This window comes from Dermacentor variabilis, chromosome 7 (assembly GCF_050947875.1).
Source record: "Dermacentor variabilis isolate Ectoservices chromosome 7, ASM5094787v1, whole genome shotgun sequence".
Taxonomy (NCBI): Eukaryota; Metazoa; Arthropoda; class Arachnida; order Ixodida; family Ixodidae; genus Dermacentor; species Dermacentor variabilis.
Genome location: NC_134574.1, coordinates 143,869,153 through 143,891,175, shown reverse-complemented (window position 1 = coordinate 143,891,175; position 22,023 = coordinate 143,869,153). Strand labels below are relative to the sequence as shown.

Here is a 22,023-nt window from a genome sequence, read left to right as displayed (position 1 = left end):
TAACCACATTATGTGGGAATGCAAGAACCGCTCCCCTCCTCCTAACCTTTGTAGAGCTTTAAGTAGTAGGGAGCTGTGGGAGGCTGCCATGCGCAGCTACAACCCCGAACTTCAGGAAGCTATCCTGAGGTGGGCTGAGGTGGTAGAGGAGGCCTACCGCGAGTAGGATAACCTCCCTCGCCTTCTTCCCGCACTTCCTTTCCCTTTAAGATGGGATAAATAAAGTTGTCTCTCTCTCTCTCTCTCTCTCTCTCTCTCTGTGCCAGCGTTAATAAAATTGCCGAAAGCAGACTGACAAGTTCTTGCCGCGCCAGCAGGCGTTGTAATAACACTGCAGAAACCCGAAGAATTTATTACCCTAGGTATTGGAGTTAATTAAATTATGGAGTTTTACGTGCCAAAACCACTTTCTGATTATGAAGCACGCTGTAGTGGAGGACTCGGGAAATTACGACCAGCTGGGGTTCTTTAACGTGCACCTAAATCTAAGTACACTACTGTCTTCACATTTCGCCCCCTTCGAAATGGGGCCGCCGTGGCCGGGATTCGACGCCGCGACCTCGTGCTCAGCAGCCCAACACCAACTGCAAGGGTTGAAGCGCTGTCATCAAATACGCTAGCGTTGAAGTCCCCATGAAGAAGCAATTTGTAATTGTGAAAGGTAGCATGCTGTAAATGTTGTTCAGTAAATTGTAGGAAATTATGCATGTTACCAGTGGGTGCTCGGTGCACCGCAAACAATGGGCAGTTGTCAGACTTCACGCTCAGCACTTCGTAATGAACTCCTCAAGCACGTGGCACTGCAGCAGGCCGCTCTTGACATGCGATGGTACGCCACCCCCGTTTGCCAGTGCGATTAATAAATGGTGTGCGTAGCCGTCTATGAGAGAGAGAGAGAGAGAGAGAAACAACTTTATTTGCCACTGTAGGGTAGGGAGTTAGGGCAGGTAGGCTTAGTGTGGCTCCCAGGTGGGGACGACGCCTTGGGCCCAAGAGACGAGTGCGAGTTGCGCTTTCTTGTCTGCTCTTGTCAGCAGCTGGTTCCAACCCTCCTCGGAGGGAGCTGGCAGTAATGATTGTGGGGGAGGGTTACCCTCGCGTCCCCCGAGAATGTGTGCCCGAGGGGCGAACACTCCGTGGTCGCACTTAGTGCAGACGGGGTCGTAATGTACTCCAGTGGTTAGATAAAGCTAGCCGTCTATGATCAGCACTTCACTGTGCTCCGGATACCACGTGTCATAGAACATGACAGTGACGAATGAAAAAAGTAAACTCTTCAGGAAAAAACACCGTCTTGCTTACCGGCGAGTGAACGTGAATTGACGTGAAGTGCGGAAATGCTCCTTGCGAGTGCAAGCAGAACGACTTCTCATGGTAAGCTATATTCACGCTACATCGTGTGGTTAAGAGAGAACAAAGTTTATCTTTTTGGACAGCGTAACTTTAAGCGATCTTTTGAAGGTCAGCCTCCGAGGCAATGCGGATGACGCTACTGGCCTCAGTCTTGCGTGCAAGTATTTTCTGATTTCGCGTCCAGACAAAGAGGCGTTGATATTAGCGCTTTCTTGCTAGTGCCAGCGAAAGACGCCGCTTCAAGTCCGCACACAGGTGATCATTAACAAACACTCTGGCGTCATCGGGAATTCGAACCTCGTTGTTTCGCACCCTCGCCTTCCGCGCCTCTTGGAGAACACTGTGGCTCTTCTGTCTGCTCTGAAGAGGAAGCTTTAGCTCGGGTCCAACTCTGACACGACCTATTCAAATAGGCGTAAAACGCAAAAACCTCTAAGAGCCCCTGGATTGATATTTATGAAATTAGTTGCATTTCAGAGAGAAAGTTGAATTCTAGTGACTTACAAGCGGAATTTCGATTTAGGCCCGGAATTCTGTGAAAGGGTGTTAAAAAATTCGAGAGCTTGAAAAAAAATAGAAGCACGAACTTTATGAAGTAATAGCTATACATCAAAAACAGATAGCGGGGTTCAATAAAGGCATCCACTAGATCATTTAAATATCTTCCGTGACTTTCTTACGCTGTACACGAGGGTTTTGCAAAAGCTGTAGTTTAATATTAAATACTTTTGACATTTATGTGCGACATATCATTTTTGTCCGCTTCAGATGTGCTGTTAGATGCAATTCACAAAATTGTGATATCGTTTTTCACTACCGAGTTACAGCGTTGTAAAGTTGATAGTTTCGTTTTCTGAAAATTTTCGGCGTCTCCCACCGTCTAATAAAAAAATTAGCAACCTAAATAAAAAATTCGATAACATTCACTAGAATTTTTCTTTTAAATGCAGCAAACCTCGCCGATAAAAACGAATTCCCCTTTTACACGTATTTAAAGAGGAGCACCCGAGCTAAAGCTTCCTCTTAAATTGGACAACTACGTCAGATTTGCCACTTTCTCTGGTGAGCACACGGTAAGAAATTTCAATGCCAGGAGTTGTGGGCTCATATAGTACATCACAAACTTTTCGAACACGTTCAGCAACACGTTCACAGTCTTGTATCAGTGCCAAAATTTCTACACTGGACCTGCGCTTGTATGGCTCAACTTGAACAACTCGCCTGAAGTTGGAAGTTGAATGACGTCTTCATTTTCCTTGCACTTAGCTCGTAATTACTCTTAATTAGAATTTCCCAAAGCTTCCCTCTCTTCTGTGGCTTCTCTAAGCCTCCTCTTCGTGTCCTCAAATTCATCGCTCATAAAGTTAATTAAGGCGAATTGGGCGTGTTGGTACATGTATGAAAAGGTGGCAGCGTAAGAAGGAAAGACCCGGACGGAGACCGCATGAAAAAAAGATATAAATTCATCATTGTACAAGATGTACAAGAATAAAACACAGACAAAGCTGCCAACCTTCGCTTTTGTTTTTCTACAAACCCAGCAAAAATGAGACTCCCACGGCACCAAGTGCTGCGGCACACAATTCGCACTCGGCGAGTGCGGTCTCCACAGGCATTAAGTTGTCCGGCATCGGAATGTGAAAATGTGCAAGGAAATGCCGAACAAAAAGCTGGCAGTTCCTGCTGAAGGCGTCGTGGTGCCCCATGTCATCGTGCGTCGCCATGTACATGGTCACATCGTTCATTTGCACTGGGAACGTGCCGAGATCCACCTGGTAAACAAGAACAAGGGAGAGCATGGTTCAAAAAGACATTTGTACTTCTTGGGTTAACACACGCTACTGCCACCATATAGCATGCAACATGTAGTGAATGAAAATGCTTCGATTATGTCATCCAATGTGAGCTAGTGCTTCGCGACCTCTTAAAAGACGATGTTGTTCGCCTTGATACGGTATAATTGAGCCGAGACGACGCGCCATTGTACCATAGTACTCGATCAACAGTCAGTTGCTCATGTCGGCGAAATCGCAAGTAAAGTCACAGGGACGTCGTCACAGCAGCTGGGTTGGTAAAGTATGGCAGCAAGTCCATCCCCACATCATTAGTAAGTGCATAAGCATTTGCATGCCTACCCAACGAGGAAAATCGTGTCACGTAAGGAGAATCGTTATAAAGAAGTTAATGTACAAAAAGAAACAACAAATTCGAAAGATAAACTTTCGCGGTGATGGGTTTCGAACCTATGAATCCACGCTTAGTAGGCGAGTGCCTCGGTTCCTGCGTTCAAAGCCCACGCTTGCGGATGGTCAATATATCGAATCCGTATGAATGTGTTGTATCAGCTGTAGAAAACAAACGTCAAAGGAAAACGGTTTCTGTGCAGGCTTCATTGCAAGATTTCGTGATGGTGGAATAAAAGCCTCCTCCAGAGGCCCATGCAGGGCCGACATTTAGTATTGCAGACATTATCGAAATTCCGATGTTGCAAAAATTTTATTCCACACACGCAAGATCCCCGATACATTTCGGTAGTTGCTGGATGCACCTTCCATTGGGGCGTTCCTTCCCTGACCGAAATGCTCCGACCTGTGAGGGCTCATGCGTTTCGCTTCGCATAACACAGACAGATAAGCAGTCGATGATAAGCAGTCCACAAGGATGATAACGAGCGATTACAGATTATAAGAGTCTCATGACAATTGATAATGGTTCAACACGGATAGCTGAGGTGCGGAAGAGCGATTAGTGCTTATAACGGTCGGAGCGATTCCGTTAAAGTTCATAAGGACGGATTAGTGTTGATAAGGGTCGGATCAAGTCCAATAAGGTTGATAAGGGCAAATGAGAGTTGACAGGGTCAGATCACATCCGATGAGGGTGAGAAAGACGGATCAGGGTTGATGAAGACTGGATCCATAGCGATAACACTTTGCGAGCATGATGGAATGAGACAATTCGCTAAGTGGCATTGCTGTTGAGAGATGTGTGCATACCTTTTTTCTTGAGCCGACTGACGATACCTGAAATATGTTGTACATTTTTGTTTTTAAACAACAGCGATGGCGTTGATGCGGTCGGCATCCAAAATCAGACCTATACATAACGTGTAATAGATGTCATCGCAGTCCATCTTGCATTCGTGTTTAACCTGTAGTTCTGGAATCTGTCCATTTTCAAACAGCTACGGCGAAAGCTAGGGTGTCAGTTACTTTCGGGAGTGGTAAACGAAATAACCTGGGGAATCATTGGCCTATTTCCATATTATCTGCAATTTCTAAGAGTTTTGGGAAGGTGATTTTTGCTCGTATTAATGATTTTTTGCGCACGATAACATTCTCGCTGACTATCAACACGTATTGCGCCCGGGCAGGTCAATCGAAGCAGCTTTATGTCAAAAGGGGCTATCAATTAATAACATTGATGGGATAACGTTGGATACATTTATTATAGAAAGGCATTTGATCGTTTAGGTTATCGTATTTTAATAACTAAATATACACGGTATATCCGTGGCGTGGCAAGTTTGTTTCGATCATATCTGGGTGGACCCAGTGCGTTGTTATTGAAAAATATTGCTCTTCATATAGGGAAATTAAATGAGGTGTGTCACAGGGTACGGTTTCGGGCCCGGCTTCGTTTACTACCTATAGAACAATATTGCTGAAATAGTGAGTGATGCATTCATTGTTCCATACGATACGATACCGATGATACGAGCCTTTCTCTGGCAATGATCCTGATAATCTGTTGCAGAGATCACGCAGTATCCTTTCTAATTTGCCTTGTCTGTATCACACTAATGCTCTAACTATTAATAGCTCCAAATGCAAGACCATAATATTTAAGGCATGAGGCAGGCAGTATTTACTACATAACGAACTATTCTCGGATGGTGCGCCCATTGAAGTTTTGAGCAAATACAAGGTATTAGGCGTCATGTCTTCAGAAGGTACGAATTGGACATATAGCATAAACCCCATGCGAGCGATGTTGCGCGCGATAGCGGCATGCGATGCTATGGAGATGGCTGTCGCGATCGCTCGTCGCCTACAAGTCGTAGCCCATGCGAGCGACGATGTTGAGCGACGTCTCCGCGGTGTTTTCCGGTTGGAGGGCAGCGAATAGGCGTCGTAACTGGCGTGACGCGCTCTTTATTAATTTAAGTTGGTGTGTCTTGCTGTAAGGAGCTGCACAAAATATTTCTAAAGGTCTTGCAGCAGTTTCTTACCCTTGCACATATAAAAATTCAATCGTTTGCTCGTTCCGTGCGACAATCGGTAATATTTGAGTGACGTACATCCAGTTCCGGCTTCGTGCTATTGTCTAGTCCCTCATAGCACTTCCGGAAGACGAGCGAAGAATTCTAGATTTCCATAACCGAGCGATCGAGCGACAAGACCGAGCGATGTGTTCAAGCGACGGCTCGATTGGTCGCTCGTCGCCGTCGCTCATAAGATCGTTCTCGGTGGGTTAGGCTATCACATTGAACTTGTTATGAAGTTATTGTCGTCGGCCGTAGATGTATTATCTCCCTGCCATCATTTCTTCCCTTAGAAAGTAAAATCGCAGATATATTCCACTTTGTTTGAATCACATCTGAATTATTGTGGGCTTGTGTGGCCGAGCTACCACCACGATACGTAACCTCCATCCACTTCTATATTCAGAAGCAAGCACATCGACATGTAGCGAATGTACCTCATTCCCTGTCTACTGCGCAATTTTTTTTTGATAATTGTAGCACGATACGAATAATTAATCTTTATGAATACAGGCTACTGTATTCTTTTTTCCTTTGGTTCGGAAAATTGTCGAACCTTTTCAAAACGTATACGTCACGACTTGCACGCGAAAGAAAACGACGCCCGTACTCACAACCAGGACAGCTTCTGGATAGCGGACCAGTACTCACCCGTGTGAGTACGTTTTTCTGTCTCCACTAAGCGACGCTGTGGCCAAGGCTGCCAAAGATGTGGTCGCCTCGATGACCTTGCCTTTTAAGTGCTAAATCCAGAGCCACACCTCAGTGAGGCCTTGGTGCAGAAGGTTCGGAGTTCCCAGGTCCATCAGTGAGCTGCAGATGTGTCCAGAATTAACATATTTCGTTAAACTACAGCCTCAAATACGGAGCTATTGTTTGGGAGTGCCATTGCATTAGTCGGTCTCGCGCTGAAGCACTTTTTGAAAACCAAGGAAACGTTGGCTAAGAGTTAGTGCAAACACTAATATCTACACTTTGAGCACGCACTTTCTTGAGACAAGCTCATTGGATCTGAAGATGCGTTATAAGGCGTGGAGACGAATATGCGGAACGTTTTGTAATTTATTGCGCTGGCATTGTGAAGAAAATTTAAGTTAACATAAGAATTCGAAATGTTCCAGATTATCTTCATACTAAATTTTCACTTATAAGTTACAAACACTGATGCGGAATATTAAAAAAAAACACTTTGTACCTGTCCATCCACATTCGCCCGCACCAGGAGTATTTCTCTGTCTTCTTGTTAGCGATTTATCCACCAATGCACCCTTACATTCCAAAGAATCTGTAGATATGGCGCAGGAAGACTTGCAAAACATCGGCGTTCTCGTGCGAAAAATGAGCAAGCAGACCCAAATTTAGAACTCGATCCATTCTCTAATTGTGCTCACGCAGTTAGTAGGTTGGAAGCTTTTTAAACTCTTGCCCCAATCTCTTTATAGCAATATACCTGTCGCTTTCAATTCGCGAACGTATCAAACAACATTTCCGCCATCTACAATCAATTTTTTTTTCTCCGCAAACGCTTTTATCATTCCCCAGTCTTCCACTTGGCCAGTTGCCGAATGGGTCTCACTGAAAATGATCTGGGGCGGAATTCACTAAGCAAACGTACGAACAAACTGGCGCGTACGAAGAATCTTACGAAAAAAAAACCGTATTCACAAAGCTAAACCTGTTCGCGGGATCAGCAACCCTGGAACGTCCGCCGCCGCAAAGACGAGCGCTGTAGACGAAGAAATGCGCGTATGTGAGGGTAGCACAGATATTTCCGCCAACAGTGGGTGCACATCGGTTTGCAAAACCTAAACAGCCGTTGCAGATGTACTTCAGAAATTTGTGCGATAGGGGTGCAGCAGTCTTACGAACATAACTACGCCTATCTGCGCCGCCTGAGCTGACGTGGGTAAGCGTTGGAAGGCGTTGTTGCGGCTGATTGGCCAGAGGTCACAACTGATAGCCGAGGATGACTCCTGCTTATATCTTTGTGGCGTGCTCTGATTTGTCATCTCAAAGTGCATTGAACAGTTTAAGTGTATAATTGTATTGAGCGTGCACTGCTATAGAAATCATTAACGTTAATGTTGTGCGCCTAGCCTCTGCCCTATGTATGATGGGCTGTGTTTCTACTTTCGCGGAATGGGCTGAATTTTCTCACTCGTCCTGACATTCATCATCATCATCATCAGCCTAGTCACGCCCACTGCAGGGCAAAGGCCTCTCCCATACTTCTCCAACTACCCCGGTCATGTACTAATTGTGGCCATGTTGTCCCTGCAAACGTCTTAATGTCATCCGCCCACCTAACTTTCTGCCGCCCCCTGCTACGCATCCCTTCCCTTGGAATCCAGTCCGTAACCCTTAGTGATCATCGGTTATCTTCCCTCCTCATTACATATCCGGCCCATGCCCATTTCTTTTTCTTGATTTCAACTAAGATGTCGTTTACCCGCGTTTGTTGCCTCATCCAATCTGCTCTTTTCTTATCCCTTAACGTCACACCCATCATTCTTCTTTCCATAGCTCGTTGCGTCGTCCTCAATTTCAGCAGAACCCTTTTCGTAAGCCTCCAGGTTTCTGCCCCATATGTGAGTACTGGTAACACACAGCTGTTATACACTTTCCTTTTGAGGGATAGTGGCAACCTGCTGTTCATGATTTGAGAATGCCTGCCAAACGCACCCCAGCCCATTCTTATTCTTCTGGTTATTTCAGTCTCATGATCCGGATCCGTGGTCACTACCTGCCCTAAGTAGATGTATTCCATTGGGTGTTAGCAAATAGAAGTGTGTAACGCTAAGGGATAAGAAAAGAGCAGATTGGGTGAGGGATCAAACGCGAGTTAATGACATCTTAGTTGAAATCAAGAAAAAGAAATGGGCATGGCCAGGACATGTTATGAGGAGGGAAGATAACCGGCGGTCATTACGGGTTACGGACTGTATTCCAAAGGAAGGGAAGCGTAGCAGGGGGCGGCAGAAAGTTAGGTGGACGGATGAGATTAAGAAGTTTGCAGGGACGACATGGCCACAATTAGTGCATGACCGGGGTAGTTGGAGAAGTATGGGAGAGGCCTTTGCCCTGCAGTGGGCGTAACCAGGCTGATGATGATGATGATGATGATGATAAAATAGAAGTGTAGTGTCCGTCCCTGACAACCGTCACATTTGTCATTTGAGTTGTTTTTAGCACTTAATTATATCGTATTTTCTTTCTAGTTCGAGCTTTCTCCCGCTTATAGGGCTGCGGATTATTATTTTCTCCAACTCTTTAAGGCTATAATTCAAACGAGATAAAGCAATGAAAAAGTGCCTAAACATTTCTCACTATCAAGACTTGTTTTTTGTCACACAATCGCTGACGTCTTCCGTGCTATTATCATCCGCCTTCTAATGTAAAGCTCACAGTTTCTATCCAGCGCTACTTCGAAGCGACGTCGTGTCTTTGCTCACGGTTTCGCTCACTCTGTCGACTACGGTCAGAACCAGCGTATGGGTACGACGGATGACAATCGTCTCTATGATACGAAGCGGAAGGTCAATACGATGACATATAAAAGGAGCAAATGGTGAATAAAATCATGTACAACCATCGAACAAATCTGTAGATGACACAGGAAGATTCGTAAAATAGCAGCGTTTTCTTGCGAGATACGAGCACGCAGACCTAAATTTAGAACACAGATTCGTTCTCTACGAAGTTAGCTATGCTCATATGTTTCCTACATGTATCATATGTTTTCCCACATTGTCCACTCCCTTACTTTCCGGACCCACTAGATGTGTCCCGTCTTATTCTCTCTTGCTAACTCGAGGCTAATGCTCAAGCTGAACTGCGACCTGTTTGCTCGTGCCCTGCATTTGTCGGGGATCAACTGTGCTTAAATTCTCAAAGTTTCCAGTAGGGCTACATTAGGGAGGATACATCCTAATGTGTGTATCATCCATGACGGAAGAATTACTGACCTCCTCGTGCTGTGTCTCGTTGCGGTTCTGTTCCGTGAGCCACGAAGACCAGCATTTCAGTCTTCCAGTTGACTTTTTCCTGCTTCCACTAAGTGAAAGTTGGTACTCCCGGGATACTTCAGAAGTACACCCCAGTGAGCGTACGATCTCGCGTCGCCTTGTACCGAGGCTGCCAGCACTGCTGGGCTGGCTGTTGCAGCATCGACCAGCTTGCCCTTTGGTGGTTTTATCCAGTGGCGCACTTCGGTCAAGCCTTGATCTTGAGGCGGTGGATGCCCCTGGTCCATTCTTCAGCTGCAGACATGTCGAGAAATAACATATTTGGTTAAACTACAGCCTCGATTGGCGAGCTAGTGTTTCGGGAGTATCATTGCCTATCCGGTCTCGCCCTGAAACACTTTTTCAACTAAAAAAAACGTTACCTAGCAGTTAGTGCAAACAATAAAGTCTAGATCTTAAAGAGGCACTTTCTTGACAAAAGCTCACTGCATACGCAGATGCATTACTAGCCATGTTGAATATGCGGAATATTTTGTAATTTATTGCTCTGGTATTGTGAACAAGATAACACAAACAAGGAAAATATTCCAAATTTTCTTCCTGCCGAAGTTTCCCTAAACATTTACAAACACTGCTGCGGAAAATTGAAAACTTTGTAACTGTCCATCCACATTCGCCCGCGACAACAGTATTTCGCTGTCGTCATGTTAGCGATTTATCCACCAATACACGCTTCCATACGAAATGATCTGTAGACACGACATAGGAAGACTTGAAAAATAGCGTTTTCGTGCGAAAAAATGAGCACCTAAATGACTCGGATCCGCTCTCTAGTTGTGCTCACGCAGTTAGTAGTTCGGAAGCTTTTGTATGCAGTTGCACCAATCTCTTGATAGCAACATACCTGTCGCTCTCAATGTTCACAACTTTATCGAAGGAAGCTTCCGCCATCTACAATCGATCAGAGGCCATGCAGGGCGCGAGGAGCAGGGGCGATGGGCAGGTGTTACTGTGCGCCGCGCCGTTTCGAAATATGGAATCCCCACGTCCCGAGCGACAGCGGGAGCTTGCACGAGAAGGCGGTCAAGGAATCTGCGGCGGCGCCAACGGCCAGCGCCCCCGGTGACCTACCGCTGCAACCTACCGCTGCCACCACATCAAACGTTCACGTCCGTCAACCCCGTGCACTCTTAGGCAAAGTTACACCCTTTGGCTTGCGCCCTTCTGCCACACAACAACAATCGTTATCTTCCTTGATGCGTTTCCTTTCTTTAACGCTGCGAGCCCGGAACTTTCCAGTAACGAACGGCACGCGCGTTATCAGAAGGGGCACTCCAAAGGGAGTAAACTGTTCTATGCTGATAACGCGCGTGCCGTTCGTTGCTGGAAACTACCGGGCTCGCAGCGTTAAAGAAAGGAAACGGATCAAGGCAGATAACGATCGTTGTTGTGTGGCAGAAGGGGGCAAGCCAAAGGGTGTAACTTTGCCTAAGAGTGTATGTCCTCCAGATGTAGTTCGCAGTGGGTTATCCTCGATATGTCGTCCCGGACCGGCTCAGGACTGTTCGAATAGCTGAGTACACCAACGCTCATTGGCTATTTCTAATATATTCTTGACCGTCACTCCCACGTGACATCATTGCACTACCTGGCCTTCCCGGAGCGGAGGTGAAGCAGATTTTAAGCACTTCCCATACGTGGGCTCATACCGAATATAGTGCAATACCGGGCCGAGCTGCGGCCGAGGTGAAGCAAGCTTTAAGCACTGCCCATACGTGGGCCTATACCCAACATGATGCATTACCGGGCGGACCTTCGGCGGAGGTGAAGCAGGCTTCATAAGCATTCACCATACGTGCGTCGATCGCGAAGATTGTGCAATACCGGGCCGGCGGGCGGCGGAGTTGCAGTTCTCCATTATGGGACCTACATACACAGCTTCCCTGGTCATCATTCTTCACAGACAGCAAGGGCACTTTTTTTTTGTCTAGTAAGAGCACTCTCTCGCTCATAGGGCAGCGGATGATTGTTGACGCGTCCCAGCAAGGATCACCTTGTTGAGACGCGTCAAGTCGACGCAGAACATTTACTTGCCTGATACCTTGCGTCCGACGACCAATCCCGAACGCCACTCGGTAGCGGTGTATACGAGGCGGATTACTCCAGCTGCTTCCAATTGATGCAAGGTAGAGGATGACGGCGAGCGACGCGCAACGAAAATTGTGTAGCGTCCAGTATAAGCCGAATTGTGTGCTCCTCTGGCAGCGTCTCAAGCCCACGATAAAGCTTGGCGTCTATATGCAGATCGTAAGAGGCTTCTCGTTCATCGGAAACGTAATCCAAGAACTTTCAGACGCCCAAGGCTTGAATTGCCTGAAAACCAAGTAGGGTTACAGTTGCGAGAACGTAAGGTAGCTGTTTCGTGGACCACCATTCCCACGGACAAAATCGTACGGAATCTAGCCAAAACAGATAAAAGGTGGTCTACCGGACCTTAAAGCCCTCCTTCCTGTTCTAGTAACCTTGTGGGCAAATCACGCAAAGAGATGGGGATGACAGAAACTTCGGCACCCGAGTCAACCTTGAACGAAAAGTGAGCGTCTGTTCGCAAGCACACCGACGAACTTGGCGTTCGGGTGCGTTTCAGCCACAGCATGAAGTTTCATGGAACTGGCAGAGGGCTTGCGCTGCTGCTTGCCGGCGATTCGTTTCTTTTGGTAATTACCGCATTTGTGACTGTAATTGCAAATTGCGCGGCGGGCCGGAGAATCGGAACGCGGATTTGAAGCGCAACCGCGAAAATCGCACGTATTATTCTGCCTCGTTGCTGTAGCTTCATTTGGTCGACGAACGCGCGCGGCGTCAACGACCAGCTGAGGTGCGTCTTCCCGCAAACGCCTCTCGCGTTCCTTGTCGGCGTTATCGTCTCGGCGAGCTTGAGTGAGCGCTTCTTGAAGCGTTAACTTCGGGCTGCGGCAAAGCTGGTTCGAAACCTTCCGATTTCGCAGACCAACATTGAGATGGTCACAAACAGGCCTTTCTTGCACTCCACTTGAGCTGTAGCTACAGCGTTTTACCATAGTATGTCGAGCGGTGAAAAGAACGTCCTTTGGAGACTTTGCGCGCACAAACACAGGTCGTCAAACGAAGGCGGCAAACGCAACGTGCTTCATTGTGCGCGCAAATTTTCCAAAGAACCATGTACAACCAACTCGCCAAAAACAAAGACGTCGACCGACTCACCGGGCTCTTGAATGCGGCAATGGAACCCTGCGGATTCATAAAGTTGGACGCAGCTGCGCGAGACCTGCCGGTGGAGTGGTTGCGTTGCACCCAGTAGGCCAGGTTACCGTGAGCAGCGTTGGTGTTGTCCATGGTTGGGCGCAGGAGGGGCCGACGCTAAGCGGCGTCTGGTATGTCGCACCCTGGTACACGAAAAGACTAAATGAGGAACGCATAAAAATCGGACGTTTATTGTAGGCTCCGCGCGGCTATATATAGGAGGTCGATGACGTACACCTCACGTGCCTAGAGTCCCGGATTGCATCCCGGGTTGCCAGCTGAAGACATCATCTCCCCCCTACAGACTGAGGCGCACAGGAGGTCTGCGTTGCCGTGTTGTCTTTCAAAGTGGTGTCTCTGGGTTTGGAGCTTTGACCATCGGCATAGCATCCTGGTTCGACGTGGTGGCTCAGATCTTTGTGCGACCCCGTTGGACGGTCCAGGCAGAACATTGTCTCTCAGCTAGCTCTTCATCTTGTTCCGTTCGCTGATCACACGGTGTTTTTGCAGGAGCGTCTCGTTGTGCTACTTGGTCCCAAAGTCTTCGTCGAATCCCCTTCTGTGTATCTACTATGACCATTCGTGCTCCCTGTTGTTCCCTCACTGTCGCAGCTACCCATCTTGATTTTGTCCAGCTTTGTGTCCACACTCGTTGACCCTGTTACCATTTTTGTGGACTCGTGTTCTCCGCCTCCATATCCGTTGCTTGCATGTTTGGTGTGATGCAGTAGATCGTCGTCTTTATTTGGTACCCAAGTAGCAACTCTGCAAAAGATTTGCCTTCCTTTCCTGGAGTGCGAAGGAAATGGCACAAGAATCGGGCCAGTCGTGTTTCGAGCTTCGCCTGGGTGGTTTTCTTGAGTCCTTCTTTGACTGCGAGAACGGCCCTTTCCTCCATGGCATTGGAATGTGGATGATGTGGCGCCGTGGTGAGGTGATGTATGTGGTTCTGCTGCACGAAGTCCCGGAAGAAAGCACTGGTAAACTGCGGCCCATTGTGAGTTACTGTTGTATTGGGAAGACCGAACTTAGAAAAGATGTCTCCTAGGGCGCCCACAGTTGTTTCTCACGTGGCTGTCTTAATAGGAAGCGCTTCGATTCACTTAGTTGCCGCTTCTACCACGACTAATATTATTTGCCCCTCCAATGGCCCGAGGAAATCTCGGTGCAGGCGGCTCTACCTTTCATTGGTGACTGGCCACGGTGCGGCTTTATGCTGTCGAGGTATTGATGCGGCCGCCATACAGACGTATGTATGTATGTATGTATGTATGTATGGATGTATGTATGTATGTATGTATGTATCTACGTATGTATCTACGTATGTATGTATGTATGTATGTATGTATGTATGTATGTATGTATGTATGTATGTATGTATGTATGTACACTCTTAGACAAAGTTACACCCTTTGGCTTGCCCCTTCTGCCACACAACAATAATCGTTATCTGCCTTGATGCGTTTCCTTTCTTTAACAAGCACATCTAACGCGAAGCGGCGGCTAACGCCAGGCCTGACGGACCTGCTGCTCAACCTGGAGGCCGAGATAGACCCCACTGTCGGTGAGGTCACACATCCTCGGTTCAAGGTAACGATCGCTCCTAGAGTAATGGCACCCCAGAGGTTCAGTAATGATGCAAAACGTAGACGGGGGAACACAGGTACGCACCTAGATACCCTAAACTGATTGTTTATTCAAGAGCACGCAGAACGCATTTTGTGGGCTTAAATCACTTTTGTGAGCGTAAATTATTTTACGATGTAGGGGTCGAAATTACCAAACCTGCATGATTTCACTGCCGAACTAAACGAGCTTTTCTTTTTTTTTTCTTGTCTAGCAACGAATAGTTTCAAGCCGCAACATTCCAGCGCGTTGGAATTAACCGAAAGGTCGATTTAAGCGGGGGTCTAATTACCGGACGTCGACTGTGTCTACATTTGAGGTAATCCTGAGGCTGCTGCTGGACCAGGCGTCGGAGTTCGATCCGAAATCGAGGTTCGTGGCGACGGACGTCTTGACGCTGAAGCTGGCGTCCGACCGGCCCTTCCCGAATCCGAGAGTCCAGCTGCCCTTCTTCAGCTCTCCAGTGGAATCGAAGTCCCTGGAGTCCGTGCACATATACGGGAACGCTCGGCTACAAGCGGAATGAAGACATGTGGCTTCGACGCCATGGCCCTGCCATAACTATCCGGGAATCTCAGCTCGCTCCTTCTGATGCCTGTCGACGGTGCCACCTTGGAGAGAGTCGAGTCCGGCCGTGGTCTAAAAGCGATCGGCCGCGATTTAAATTTAGCGTGGCTGTCGGTGCGCGAGAATATTCCAAATCTTGCAATAAAAATCAAAATATTTTTTGCTACTGTCGATACAACTCAGATCTGCAGTGAAGCCCCGCCCACGCCCTCATTACCGGCAGCCACTGTTCCTCCGCGAGGCTGCAAGTGGTTTGCACGCAAAATTTTCTCTGCTACGTAAAAAGTGCGGTAGCTAAAGAAAATATTAGCAGCGCGTAATTTCATACGATTGCACTGGTCCAGTATAGTGGAACGGTGCAAGCCTAATTCTTTAAGGAACTGAAATAAAACACTTTCTCCGCTGCAACTTGTTTCACTGCAATCGACAGTGATGTTTCACGAGTAAAAACTGGGTCAGCAGTGAAATGAACTTTACCGCGGAGTTTTGAAGAGGGAAGAGTGAAACTCCATACGCTTCCCCCGTGTCGGTTGCGCACCTCATCGCTTCCCCCGATGGAAAGAACACCAGACGCTCCGAAGGTAAGTAGGACGCCATCTTCAAGGGGTCGCCTTCCGACGATTTTGTTTCTACGATTGGCTGGCGGATTAACACGCTCGCGGCCCATAAGCCTTGGTTGCGAAATACAGCTTTTTCGGTTGTATCCCACTACATCCGATTTGATATTCAGCAATGGGCTGCTGAGTGTTGTAGAATATGCGTTTTTGTTTGCTGGAATATAAGCGATAACGACAGCTACTGGAGTCTACAGGGAGAAAGATATAGGCGAGTGACGATTGCTGCGGGCCTTTCGGCCGCAGGACAGCTGTGTTCTTTGGTGAGAGGCACCAGAAGGGGCCCTATGGCATAGAGTAGTAGCCAGTATGCACTCAACCTCCAGCGACTGAACAAAAATTTCCTACGTTTTCCTTGCCGCCGATAGCCCCATGGCGATGACGTTGCGCTGCTGGGCGCCAGTCGTCGAGGTGGCGGGTTCGACCCCGATCGCGGCAGCCGCCTGACGATAGGGTCGAAACGCAAAAGCGCTCATGTAATTAAAATTAACGTCCAAGTTTGTCAACATAATCCGGAGGCGTCCACTGTGGTGTGCCTCATGATCGTGTCGCAGTTCTGACGCGTAAAAGTCCAGAATTAAAAGAACGCAAGAAAAGGAAAGCAACTTCCAGCCATGCAATATGGGTGCTTCGTTTTTATGCACTACTCGGATTTGTTTACTCGGTTTACGTGAGGCATTGCATTATTCGGAAAGATCCGCCACGTTCACCCCGTTTGAAACGCGCGATGCTTTAGTATGAAGAATACACTCCAGTCTGGAGCTTTGGTCCTTTGGACATGTATGTATGTATGTATGTATGTATGTATGTATGTATGTATGTATGTATGTATGTATGTATGTATGTATGTAGATATGTAGGTATGTATGTACGTACGTATGTATGTATGTATGTATGTATGTATGTATGTATGTATGTATGTATGTATGTATGTATGTATGTATGTATTATAAGCATTTGTAGGTTGAGGACGCACGTACGATAAAAGCGATTTATTTGGCACGTTTCAGCCCGGGTCCATCCCTGAGTAAGGCCGGACCCCGGCCAGACACGCAGGAAGTAAGCGATCGTTCTTTTTTTTTTTTTTTTCGTACGTTCGTCCTCAACCAACAATTGCCTGTTCAACTACCGTATCCCGGCAGACTCTCACTTCGTATATATCATGGAGCCAGCAGCCGAAGAAGTAGAGGAGAAAGTGACTCGTCAGCGCGAGCGGTCGTTCGAAGCTCGGCTGGGCGCTCTTGGGAGCGGCCGGACAACAACAACACGGAGATGCTATCGGCTAAAATGGAAATTCCATGCCCTTACATATCAGCGTTAGCTTCGCCGTGATAACTTGCACGCGGTGAGTTTGACTGCAGCCTGACCTTTTCGACGTCGCACTGTGTGTGGTATCACTAATGCTGCGGTATACATGAAAAGGGCAGGTTCTTGAACTATGCAAAACGAACAAAGCACTTAATATTTCTGCTTAGTAATCGCGAATACTTGCAAGTGTTGAGACAATAATGGTAAAAAAAGGCAGGGCATGTCGCTTCGATCAAGAATATGGCTGAAACACCGTACACGCGTGCACCTGCACAGATTTAGCGTTGACGGCCACCAGATGCAGCAGACCACTGGCCACTTTCTTCTTTACTGTCGGTCGTCATCCTTGTTACGCGGTTATGGCGGTAGAATGGCCCTGACGTAATCCTATATCTTTTGTTGCTTCGGCCATTTTTTACGCGCAATGTTGCGCTTGACTGTGAGTAACGCTATTTGAATATCGGCTGCCATTACCCGCCACATTTTTACAGGGGGCCAATATGAACGCCATCGCAAGATTGATTGTGGCTGTCTGTAAGTAAAAATTTGTTCTGCACTATATTCGAACCCACCAAATAGGTGTTTGTTTGTTTTATTTTATTTATTTATTTATTGACTGGGTCGCATTTCACTGACAGGCTAACTTTGACTCACGGATATATGCCTGTAACGTTGAACGTTGCTATATTTGGTAGCACGGGTGGATGGATCAATGACTATACGGAACCGTATGGACTCGTATGCCATCAGTCCTGGGCAGACAGGCTTTGTATCGCGTACAGTCTGCCTACAGATGTGTAGCGTCGAGTGTCAACGCAATACTGCCATGCACCGCGATGTAGTCGAGAGATTAAAAGGAGCCCGCCCGAAAAGTGTATTCTGTGCAACGACTCCCCCTCCTGAACCGTATAGATAAAATTTCCTGATGAATTTATTTTTTCAGTGACTGGCTACGTCAGCACGCAGCTTCTTCCACGGATACTGCACGTGGCAGGCTTCACAGGCAGAGGCGTGCGACGATCAAGTCCGGCCGCGAACTTACAGAAAATCTACGGGGGTGTTATTCCCAAACATTCCTGCTTCGCCACAGCGCAGAAGTGGGGCACCTCCGGCTTTCCTTTCGTCGTGAAGTGCCTCGTCTTCTACATCATGGCATCTGTGGCATTGAAATATACATAAAGCGGAGCAGTACTCTTCAACGAACTCGATGACGAAGACCATTGTCTCGCCGAAATCAACGCTAACATCGAGGAGCTCGGGACGGACGATAACGCATACAAAGCTGAATTCACCGAGGCGCTTCAATCCCGCCCCGACATTGGATCACCATCGACTGCCGCCAGCCCTTTGTGTGGACAGCCAGTCTGTCGACCCGGTACGCAGGCGAACGTCGCCGACAACGCCACACCACTAACACCGCGCGTACAACAACTGAAGCTGCAGACCGAAGCGAGAGAACAGCGTCGGTTTATGCTAAAAGAAGTACGTGATCGTAGACACGAGACCCCAAATCACAAACAGAACAGAGGACAAGTTCCAGCTGCCCAAAAACGAAGTGGAATAAAACTTGAAGTGGTCGAGAAAGAAGCCACGTGACAGTTCAGTGATCTGCACCTAAGGCGGCATCAAGACACCCGACAAAATGCAAAAGCAGAAAGATATCCTGTAAATCCAAACGACGTCTCCGTTACGACATGACACAAGATCACATAAAAACAGCGATCTGAATCACCATCGGTCTTGTTCCTTGCACGACGGCCACTGCAGTGCGGAGGCCGACCATCACTGGCTAAGCAGCTTTCGGAACCGTAACGCTGAGCACAACTTACCAACAGCGTCGAGGTCCTCTAAAGCATTCGTCTTCAACAACAAAAGGTGCTCTAGCTGCCACAACAGCCACGACAAGGATGGCTACAATGCCATCAAAAAAGACCACCATGTGCGGCCTCGCCCGCTGTTCACGTCGCCCCCAGTGCAAGTGCTACTTCTCCACCGAAAGGATCGCAACAACGACCTGGTCATACGTAACAGCGCCGAAGCCTTCTACGAAAGGACACATGTATACTCGGCAACCGACCGCACTATGTCCAGTCGACTACACCGGCAAGTCCGCCACCGCCAGAGATGCCCCACGATTTCAAGTTCGGCGACTACGGCAAAGATCGAGTGAACGTGGGCAACTCTGCCGCCACTGCCGGGATCTACCGCGTACCACGGCGCCGATCTACGAGCGGGCGCCTTCTTGGCGCCTACATCGACAACGTGAACGACGGTGCGGACGACCTGCTCCTCATGAACAGGTCCAAGAAGAAAACGACATGAACTTCTCCGGTGGTTTCTCCAGTCACCTGCGTGCCGTCACGTGATTTCAGTCGGGGCTTCTGTTCCAGCCTGGTGGGACGCCAGCAGCAGCCACCGTCGCCAGCGCACCCAGCACTTCAGGCGTTATTGACCAGGAATGCAATGACTGAAACGTCTACGCTTCTCACCTATTCGACCACCGCTAGCCGGAGAATTTTACACGCAAGAATGAGTTAAGGAAGTCTGTCCAGGGCGATGAGGCTCCCGAGATGTTTATAAGACAATGAGACGCCGTTGTCATCATTGTTCGTTTGCTCGCGGGCTGCAGTGTGATGTGAATGGAAGAACAGCGACATCGGTCTGCGCACCGAAAGGGGAAACGGAGTTCCACTAAAGCAGTTCCACCTAGAAACTATAGCCGACAGACGCACAGTCGGTTCCTTCCCGAAAAACATGACCACAAACTCATAGGATACGCACGGCGTTAGCTATCACTTCAAAATTTTAATAAACTTCCGGAACACATTTACAAAGAATCCATCTTTAGCTTTGACCATTATCGCAACTCATGCCATGTCACATCGTCTCATTACCTTCCACTGTGTTTTCGACAAATGTTACAAAGATATATGAGCGTGAGGTACACCACCAACCACGACAATATCGCGGGTAAGAGGAGGCTATAGTCGAGCTATTCACTTGAAAAGCTTTTACATTCCGAATTAACCATTCACACGGAATAAACAAAACATGTGGGATAATGGAAAGCGTAGGCGATAGAAACGATACGGCGCGCGCCCCCTGGCACGTCCTAGTTACATCCCCACCTCCCTTACATCGGCCGGCCGCGTGCTGCAGCCCGCGCTGTGATTTCTCGGAGCGCCTGCTGCGTCATGGCACGAGGCGAGTTTTTTCCGCCACGCCACAAACCGGAGAAGTCCCTGCACACGCTAGGAGGGCCTTTCCCCTTAACTGCTATCATCAGCAACATCTAGATATTATTATTATTATTATTATTATTAGTAGTAGTAGTAGTAGTAGTAGAAGTAGTAGTAGTAGTAGTAGTGCCTACCTACCGGAAGAAACGGTAGAACTGGGGATCTTCAGGGATTTTGAATAGTCTGGCAATGCTCAAGGAAAATTCGGGGGAATTTGTGCTTCTATCAGGGAAAGTTAGCTCTGACCGTATTTTAAGGGAATAAAAGCCGCGCTAATGCTGGCCCGAGCAACAGAGAGGAATCGTAACAAGTCGTATTTGACTCCGTGTCGCCGGCTGGAAGATTGGCCAGTGCACAGTCAACGGCCGATTTTCCGGACACCCGATTTTCGGGACATGCCCGATAATTGGGACGGCTTTGCGCCATTATCACGTGCAGCATACAGTCAGTGCATAAGAACATATCAAACTTCGGACGCAAGAACCCTTCACCATCCGATTTTCCGAACTTTTTGCCCTGACCGCAGGTCCGAAACGGCATTAATGCGAGCAACCACCGACACCGTTTTGATTATTTCGCCACCTCGAACCAGCGCTCTCTCACGCACATCCGCTGGCAGCCGTAGCCACCACTGCAGCAATGCTAGGCCTTGCTACTTGGACGTTCGCCACTGTTAGAAATTCGCGCTGTTAGCAATGGCGTTGACTCAGCCTTTGTAATCCTCGCATATGTCTTCGTTAACAAAACGTCGTTTCATGCACCGAAGCACACAACTGGAACCCCAATGCATTTCTCCGCAAAGTTTGGGAATTTATATATCGAAACTGGTGTCATCTTGAAAATTCGTTCCAAGTGAATTCGCCTTGCGAACTCCAGGGCTAGAATTTGTAAATTGCAATATGGGCCATAATGTAATTAGTTAAAACACAATTAGTGCATTTTTATTAGTCGATTTTACACCTCAGTTCTTTGTGTAAGTAGTGTCCGCCGCATCGTGTAGACCGGCTCATCAACTATCTGCCACAGGTAACCTTTAAAAAATTTTGGAAGTGTTCATTGAAACACCTTGTATAAGTGCCGCGTCATCGGGGGATGTATGCATTATACATGTGAGACCAGTTTTCTATAGTGCCGACAATTGCTTTGCATGAATAGAGAGAGAAAGAATTTGTATCCACCCGTAAATGTAAGCACGCAGCTACAAACGAAGCCCACGAGGGCTTCTCAGAACCGAAGTTTCGTAGCTAAAGAAAAATTGGTCCTGGTCCAGTATTGGAACCCGGTGCCAATGTCTTTGCGGGCGGTCGCTCTTCTATCTGAGCTAACCACGATGCTAGCAGACCACAACTTTGCTTAAAGGGACACTAAAGGCAAATACTAATTCGACGTGGACTGTCTAAATACCATTCCAGAAACATGGCACCGCTTGTTTCGCGCCAGGAAAAAGACTTCGTTTACGGCGAAATTGCATCTGAAGGTCCGCCTTTTTTGAAATTCAAATCTCCCGCGAAAAACGATCGGGGGGGGGGGGGAGTGGTGACGTTGCATACGCCATCACCACCATTTGCTGCCATCGGTGAGTAAAACGGCGCCCGACAGACGGCGCTACCGAGCCAAGACAGAGCGGTTGATTCGCCGCTGCAGCTGCTTTTTGGTCCCGTGGCCTACACCGTTCGGGCATCCCGCGACATCGCATGGAAGTTTAATCGTCTGCTACTTGCAGTTTGTGCAAGTTTCGCGGGCCAGCAAAACCAGCGCCGCACTACGCGATAATGAAACTAGTAAAGCGTGAAGGCGCGGAGTCC

The 22,023-nt window shown here is 47.8% G+C and overlaps 2 protein-coding genes across 7 annotated transcripts in view; one reads left to right on the top strand and one right to left on the bottom strand.

The window, feature by feature from the left end:
* LOC142588053 (uncharacterized) overlaps positions 1–13,047 on the bottom strand; it is a 52,996-nt gene extending 39,949 nt beyond the window's left edge. For 2 of the 5 annotated variants that reach the window (XR_012829663.1, XR_012829662.1), the window contains exons 1-3: positions 12,826–13,047; positions 9,583–9,876; positions 6,269–6,430 (exon numbers count right to left, since the gene is read on the bottom strand). Coding sequence is in view for 1 of the 5 variants with exons in the window: in XM_075699495.1 (XP_075555610.1) it covers positions 2,883–3,125; positions 9,583–9,876; positions 12,826–12,957 (669 nt within the window). In the remaining 4 variants the exon portion in view is untranslated. Of the gene's footprint in view, positions 1–2,859; positions 3,126–6,231; positions 6,431–9,582; positions 9,877–12,825 lie in introns of those variants that run through there. The other 3 variants (XR_012829661.1, XR_012829664.1, XM_075699495.1) reach the window with 3 other exon arrangements.
* A 51-nt stretch (positions 13,048–13,098) lies between these two features.
* LOC142588054 (uncharacterized) lies at positions 13,099–15,187 on the top strand. Of its 2 annotated transcripts, XM_075699496.1 has the most exons (3): positions 13,099–14,113; positions 14,346–14,454; positions 14,810–15,187. In XM_075699496.1, exons 1-3 carry the CDS (start codon positions 13,902–13,904, stop codon positions 15,014–15,016), a joined length of 528 nt encoding a protein of 175 aa, XP_075555611.1. In that variant the 5' UTR covers positions 13,099–13,901; the 3' UTR covers positions 15,017–15,187. The 2 variants fall into 2 exon arrangements, with proteins under 2 accessions (XP_075555611.1, XP_075555612.1); XM_075699497.1 differs by lacking the exon at positions 13,099–14,113 and having other exon boundaries at positions 14,195–14,454.
* Positions 15,188–22,023: the final 6,836 nt, after the last annotated feature.

Coding starts and splice junctions, on each gene's coding strand:
- LOC142588054 (XM_075699496.1), top strand. CDS start 13,902: ATGTCTCCTAGGGCGCCCACAGTTGTTTCTCACGTGGCTGTCTTAATA. Junction 14,114..14,345: donor GATGCGGCCGCCATACAGAC/GTATGTATGTAT, acceptor TTCTTTAACAAG/CACATCTAACGCGAAGCGGC. Junction 14,455..14,809: donor TCACACATCCTCGGTTCAAG/GTAACGATCGCT, acceptor TCTACATTTGAG/GTAATCCTGAGGCTGCTGCT.